General features: G+C 38.8%; 1 protein-coding gene across 3 annotated transcripts; it reads left to right on the top strand.

The window, feature by feature from the left end:
• The first annotated feature begins 615 nt into the window (after positions 1-615).
• On the top strand, positions 616-6,399 carry LOC102304860 (protein boule-like). 3 transcript variants are annotated; one of them, XM_005948346.3, is made up of 11 exons: positions 616-801; positions 2,736-2,864; positions 2,956-3,047; positions 3,203-3,257; positions 3,361-3,436; positions 3,624-3,784; positions 4,164-4,235; positions 4,343-4,378; positions 4,455-4,571; positions 4,833-4,925; positions 5,510-6,399. In XM_005948346.3, the coding sequence occupies exons 1-11, from the start codon at positions 775-777 to the stop codon at positions 5,654-5,656; spliced, it is 1,005 nt and encodes a 334-aa protein (XP_005948408.1). In that variant the 5' UTR covers positions 616-774; the 3' UTR covers positions 5,657-6,399. The 3 variants fall into 3 exon arrangements, with proteins under 3 accessions (XP_005948408.1, XP_005948409.1, XP_005948407.1); XM_005948345.3 differs by lacking the exon at positions 616-801 and adding an exon at positions 2,338-2,418; XM_005948347.3 differs by lacking the exons at positions 616-801; positions 4,455-4,571 and adding an exon at positions 2,332-2,418.
• The last annotated feature ends 1,228 nt before the right edge of the window (positions 6,400-7,627 follow it).

Raw genomic sequence — 7,627 nt, 5'->3', positions numbered from 1 at the left:
TTTCCCCACCTAAAACCAAACAGGACATTGTGGCTATTCTTTCTCTATAAAAAGTGAGAAAGAAGCCGGGATTTCTTTTATTATTATGAAAATTATATTGTCTGGAATTATTAAGACGTAAAATAAAAATTAAAACTTGTTTTAACGTCTCTTTTTTTAAATTAAATTCTATGACTTATTATTGTAGTTAAAATAAGAGTGTACATTAGATGTGGGCGTATCATTATCATTAAATATCGATACCAGTGTCGATATTGGTACTAGATTTGACTGATAGTAGCACAACATGATGTGGGTTTCTAAGTTCAGTATGTAGCCCACTGAATTCTGTTAATGCTTTTTTTTTCTTAACCTTTTTGTGTTGACTGTTTCAAAATACATGAAAATTTGATACCTTGAAATTTTGAGTTATTAAGTGCTTTTTTTTTAGATAATATCCCACAATGTTGACTTAAGACAAAAATAAATAAATAATTAAATAAAAAATAATAATCTGTGGTGAAAACACGCCTTCATACATAGTTTAATGGGAGACAATAAAAAAAACTTTTAGAGTAAGTAATAAAAATGTTACGTATTTACCTTTACTTTCCGAGGTACACAAACCAACTGATGAGGTCATAGTTCGTGTGAGTGGTGAAGGCTAACCTAACCTAACGGTCGGAGGGGAGCAATGGAGCAATGAAGCCGTGTAACAACCATTAGCCAAATCGTGAATAGGCCACCGTTAATCAGAGCAGTAACGTGCATTTATCTTTTTAGCTTCAGAATAATATGGCTATGGAAGCGGAGAGCCAAAAGGTGAGTGCACTGCCAAGTTTGCCCTTGCCGCTTTGCGAGCAATTATTTTAGCTAACAGCTAACGGAGCTAAGGTAAGTAAGTAATGCTGGGTTATGTTATGTGATATAAACTTTATCACAGTTAGTTTTCGATACTTTTGAGCTACTTTATTTCCAATAAATTGTTGGTTATAATCTTAGTTTACGTGAAAAATACATTAAGAAAAATGCTAATTAACTTGGCATTAACTTGTGCAATATATATAACTTGGCAACATGCTAGCTAAATGGGTTAGTTCAAAGTAGCTAAGACGTTAACTACACTTTAATCGGGCACATTTTTACCTGAGAAATATTAATGCTCGTTGAAGATAATTTTAAAAAGTTCGTGTTGTTTGAGTAACTTTTTTTTCTCAATTTGCACACAATCCTTTAAACTATAGGGAAATATACTGATTAAGTTAATTGCTAATCATTTTCACTGTGTTGTATCTTCCTGACAATTTTTCTCCATATTCTTTGGACATTTGAAGTGAATCTTTAAAGGAATTGAATTGTTACCCAGCCCAGAGGCTGTTTCTTGTGTATAAAGGTTGAAGGTACATCTACTTTGGTTTAAGAACCTGCTGTTTAATTATTTATTTTGTTAGTTTTGATTAAGTGTTAAGTTTTAGAGCAGAATTTCCTTGTGAACATGGCTACATTCAGTTTACGAGTCAGGTTGTGTAAATAGAAGTGGGATTCATGGCCACTTTAAGTAAAGCTAGTTACCTATTCCTAAAGACACATATGTAATCAGCCAATCACAGAGCAAGTAAGTGACTCAAAGTCACTGAACAAGTAATCCTGCTGCTGCACCTCTTGGTCTCAGTGTGTCAGAAACTGCTAATCTTCTGGGATTTTCCCACAAAACCATGTTTAGGATTTAGAGAAAATGGTCTGGAAAAGATAAAATATTCTGTGAGGGGGAATCTCTGAGTGAAAATGCCTTTTTGAGGTGAGGGGCCATAGGAGAATGAGCAGACTGCTTTGAGCCGAGAGAAGGCAACAGTAACTCAAATAAACACTCGTTATAAGCAAAGTATACAGAAGATCAGCTCTGAAGGAGCACCACTTTGAGCCTTAAAGCAGATGAGGTTCAGAAGCAGAAGACCACACACGGTGACACTCTTGTCTGCTGAGAACAGGAAGCTGAGGTTGCAGTGTGCAAGGGCTCAAGAAAACTGGAAAACCTTTGCCTGGGCTGAGGACTGTCCCAATGTCTGCTGCAGCATTTGAACAGTAGAGTCAGAATTTTGGTGTAAACAATGTGAAAGCATGGATCTAGTCTGCTGTGTATCAACATGATCATCAGGGATATTTTCTCTTGACACTTCAGGTCCCTTAGTACCAGGTGACCATTGTTTAAACACCACAGCCTGCCTGACTCAATACTATAATGATCTCCACACTCACCAGATCTCAATCTAAAAGAGCATCTTTGGGATGTTGTGGAATGAGAGAATCACATCATGGATGTGTGTGATGCTGTCATGTCAATATGGACCATAACCTCTGAGGAGTGTTTCCGAATCTGTGCCATGAATGCAAAAAGGGGCCCAACCCAGTACTGGCAAGGTGTACCTAATAAACTGTCCAGTAAGTGTAGCACTTAAGTTTTAATACTCTTAATCTTGACTACTTTCTGGGAAAGAAATTAAAAAATCAGGCCAACCTCATTACGTGTAAAGCTTGTTACTGGCCCAGAGTAAGACCAGTACACACTGTCTTTGGGCCTGAATGAACAGAGATATGTATTTTCCACTTTACATTTGCACAATAATGTACACATAAATACAGAAATTTTGGTAGGAGAAATAAAATAATTGCTCTTGGCTTGAAAGCTGGACATGAAACTTTTCATTCCAACAACTTGTTCACACAAAATTATATTTGGTGTTTGTTTTTTTTCCCAGAGCGGGGGCAGTTCCTCCCTAAGTGATGTGCTACTTCCAGATGATTATGCTGACAGCCTGACAGACCACAGCACCACCTTTGGCAACGTGATCCCTAACAGGATTTTTGTTGGGGGACTTGACTACAGGGTGAGGGCTGCTGAAATAATGTAGAACAAATGATTCAGACCATGATTTAAAAGCTCTTTTACAATGATGAACCAAACTAATGTGTTTCAAGGTTAATGAGCGTGACCTGCGGCACATTTTTTCTCAACACGGCACAGTGAAAGAGGTGAAGATTGTCTTAGATCATTCAGGAGTGTCGAGGGGGTGAGTTCATTGTCTTTTTCCTCTCATACACAGAGTGCGACTGAATGATAAAGTATGCACAGCTGATTTTCTCAGCTTTGACTTTAAGAGTTATAAGCGTTATTTACACATTTACTGTCACAGTAAAACACGCTCTGCCTTTTGTTTTTTAACAGATATGGGTTTGTTACATTTGAAACCCAAGAAGATGCTCTGAAAATCATCAACAATGTAAGTAGTTTAGTGTCTTGCTTTGGAATATTTCATGCATATAATCATGCAAGCAATCTGACTAGAATTTGTTGTCTGTACGTTTGTTTATGTGCTGTTACAGACTAATGGAGTCACTTTCAAAGACAAGAAACTCAGTGTTGGTCCGGCTTTTCGAAAGCATCAACCTTCAAGTCAAAGTAGGTTGACGGTCCAGTAATGCAGGTGTTTGAACATGTAGATTAATTGTTATCAGCAGTTCTAAAATAATTGTGATAACTGGAGTACTATATTTCAGGCTCACGGTCGGTCCAGCTTTTACAGGCACATTTCTTGTGATGGCTAAAGACACCAGATCATGGTTCTGTGGTTTCATTCTTTTCTCAGCAAAGAGCACCTCTACAGCCAGCCTTGAACCTGCCATGTCTCAGCAAACATCCTATGGGACCTTCTACCTGACCACATCCACAGGCTCTCCCTACACTTACCATAATGGAGTTGCCTACTTCCACTGCTCCAACATAAATACTCCTTCCTACCAGTGGCTTGTAAGTGCTCATATAACACCCATTTAACACTTTCAGTACTATGCAGAAGGCTTGATTTTATGCTCCGTTTGCCTCAGCTGGTAGTAGTTTGTGGTGTAGCTCCCTCTAGTGGACAAACTAAGCAATGCAAAACTAACAACATAATAACATACACCACCACCACCCTAATCAGCTGTTATAAATGCCAATTTGGTTTTAACCAGTTTATCCAAGGGAGCTGGTCTAATAAGAGCTCATGCGTTTGTGTCTTTTCTAAAAGAGACAAATTTATACCCACAAAGACCAAACTTGCATCTCCAGTTATAGTTGCAGTAACGCAGATGAATCAGAAGCTCTTTTCTAACTTTAAATATTTGCATGATTGATGACTTTCTTCCAGCCGCCATCTTCGCCAATGGGCCCCCATCCTTATCAGCCTGTGTATGAGCAACTATCCAGTCACCACTACCAGGTCAGCTCAGCCTTTCAGGGATCCAATCATTTCTCCCATTGGTGCCATTTAACAAGCACAGCAAGTTATTTAACAGCAAACTTTCTTTCTGCCTACTCTCACTGCAGTGCATGCCAAACCAGTATCAGTGGAATACACCCCAGGTAGGCAAAATGCAGCTTGGCTTCAGTTCAGGAGCGTTTGGCCAGTTTTGACCTGTTCTTGATGTCTGTTCTCCAGTGGCAGATGCCATCCTATGCAGTCTTGTACCCCCAGCAGTCACAATATGTTTACCTGCCTGCTGATGGAGTTTCTGTTCAGCCACCTGTGTTGTTCATGGAGGACTCCACAGTGGAGGTGCAGATTCATCAAGGAAGACCAAAATGTTGCACATTTATTTAACTGTATCTATTCCCTTGAGTATGTTTTATTTTGTTAGATAAGACATGATACATGACTGTAAAATGCCTTCGATCTTTCTGCTATATTTGTAGCTTGTGTGCAAAATCCTCTGTAATTTTGAATGAAGTAACGTACCATATTATAATTCTGTCATGACTATTGAGGAAACATGCTGTTCAGGAGGCACTTACTCTGTCCTTTCTTCTACGCTTGCAGTTTCTTGAGCCAACAGTGCAGCATGTTTACCCAGTGTATCCTCAGAGAGCAGAAGAAATGGCACCTGCTGTTCTGCAGCATGACCCTGGAAAGGTAAGAAATGGATATCCCTCCTGTAAGCCAGCTCATAAATAAAAGGTCCTCGCAGCAGGTGGGTAGAGCGTCTGTGCTCTCGTTGACATCATAAAGAGCCAAGAGGCAAAAAAAACCCCCTGCACAACCAGTATTTAGACCAGTCTGAAGCCTTAGCATCTGGTTCAGAGGGTTTAACTTGTATACTAACATGATTATTTTAAACTTTGGCCATGTTTAATGTGAACATCCATCATTACAGCAAATTATATATGACAGTAAGTAAAGAAAATAATAATAGGTCTCTGTGTCTGAGTAGGGGAGGGCTCAGGTGCAGGTGATAAGTAAGAGTGTCTTTATAGCTAGCACTCTTATTTATCACCAGATTGCTTTCTCTGTATGGTGTTTCTCGGATGGTCCCAAGTTATAAAGATGCCAAAGTAAGAGTACAAGTTAGATGGATGGAGTCTAAATGAGGAAATTATTTTCCTGCACACCCAGTGTCAGACTGTACCACTGCTTCTCCTCTGACTCTGTCATGGTTAGTGTAATAGTGCTCACTGAGTCATAGTGTGTTATTTTTATTTTTTTTCCTCCCTCTGTAGGATCTAAAGTTTTCACCCTCGTGGGTACATCACAAGCCAAGACACCGCCGCCACATCCACCACAAGGAATACCACCATCTGCCAGAATCAACAGAGCCTCCAAACGCCTCCATGTTTCACACTCCCCAAATGTCAAATGTAGGCTAAATCCACCGAGGGCTTTACAAGAGAAACGAGTTACACATCTAATTTTAGTCACTTCCTTTTTGCCCTATGGGTAGCTGATAAACCTCAGCCTTACAACACAATAAAGGTAAGCTTTCATCTAGTTGTGCAGTCAGATGACTGAGATTTACTGTTACAGTGGGGTTCTTTTCTTACGCTGTATTGTTTGTTGTTGTTTTTTTGTTTTTTTACATTTAGGCACAAATAGTAGCAGTGGTGAAGTATCCCAGTAACAAGTATTTACTTTAGTGTGAAAACACATAAGTATTCATAGCATATCTTGACTTGATCAAAATAAAAGCTGAAGATGTTCATGTGCAGTAATAAGTTGTACCCTCAAGATTACAGTCATTACAGTCCAGTCATGACCTTCATGGACTGAAATTTGGACTTCAACTTAAATATGAATTATATCAAATCTAACAGTCAATTTTATAGTAATTTGTTCAATTCCAGCTATTTGTGCTTAGTCATTTAAAATAGACAAATTAGTTTTTATACATTTAAAATTGTCTGTGTGGTTTTATGACGTTGCTGATCGTCTTTGTTCATTTTCTTTGCTTTTGTTCTGTATTTTGCTTGAGGTTTTCAAGCTTAAAGCAAACTGTAAAACTGAGAAATAATTTAAAAAAAATAGCTCTGTAATGTCACATGACCACCAAAGCTTGTTTTGTTCTCACATAATTTTAAGTTCTTCAGTGGTAATAAATGTTTCCTGTGGTGTAGTCGCCATGTTGTTTCCATTTGTAGGCAGTGATTCTGAAGTGGTGCCTGAAAGGATGGAAAATGGGAATATTTAACAGTTTAAAATAACAGCATTTTAAATGTGCAGATTTAAAGTAAATGGGTCAAAAAATCAAGTGGGGGCGATCGTGGCTCAAGAGTTGGGAGTTCGCCTTGTAATCGGAAGGTTGCCGGTTCGAGCCCCAGCTTGGACAGTCTTGGTCGTTGTGTCCTTGGGCAAGACACTTCACCCGTTGCCTACTGGTGGTGGTCAGAGGGCCCGGTGGCGCCAGTGTCCGGCAGCCTTGCCTCTGTCAGTGCACCCCAAGGTGGCTGTGGCTACAATGTAGCTTGCCATCATGAATGTGTGTGTGGATGACTGGATATGTAAAGCGCTTTGGGGTCCTTAGGGACTAGTAAAGCGCTATATAAATACAGGCCATTTACCATTTACCAAGTAAAGCCAGACTGATTTATCGGTAGATTAATGTTATTGGCTTGTAATCGCTATTTGCATATGTATCTGTGTCAGGATTTAGAACAGCCAATAAGTGAAAATGATAAAAGTAAAGAAGAGATGGGGGGGGGGGGAAACACCCTTCAACTGTGTTATCATTGCTGACATTGCACAGTTTGTCCACAAGAGGGCACTCTGTAACTTCCCTGTTTGCCACAAACAAAACAACCAGTTGCTCCAAGCAGTCAGGCAAAGTGTACTTAAAGTGTAAATAAACAACTACACATAACAAATGTGGGGCATGTTTTTTATATTTTAAGAAGCAAGAAGAAAAAATATCAGATAAAGTTTCAGATTATCTGGTCTTAAAAATCCTTTATTAGTCAGGTCTGTCATTTGAAATGTACAATATCAAATTAAAATGTTTTGAAGTTGTAGATGACTTAATATTAATTTTCCATTTCTAAAGCAATGATCACAGTGCAAAGGATTTGTGCCTTTTAGAGCAAATCTTTCAAATTGAGTGTGTAACACAGGATTTGCATTATGAATATGAAATCTGCATACATCAGTTTAGCACAGATGGGATGAATATAGTTTTTTAAATGCTCGGAAGGATTTGTAAACTCTAGACATTATATGTGTGGCCACCGTATGGGATAATTGCAGCTGAATAATGGAGCAGTCTGCCACTGATGAATCAGGGATTTTATGTGTATGAATGGGATAAAGGCCTTGGCAGAGTGGCAAAGCCAACAAAATGCCAGCTTATT

The sequence above is a fragment of the Haplochromis burtoni genome, unplaced genomic scaffold (assembly GCF_018398535.1).
Source record: "Haplochromis burtoni strain Fernald_Lab_line unplaced genomic scaffold, NCSU_Asbu1 Contig_560, whole genome shotgun sequence".
Lineage (NCBI taxonomy): Eukaryota > Metazoa > Chordata > Actinopteri > Cichliformes > Cichlidae > Haplochromis > Haplochromis burtoni.
This window is presented reverse-complemented; position numbering and strand designations above follow the sequence as displayed.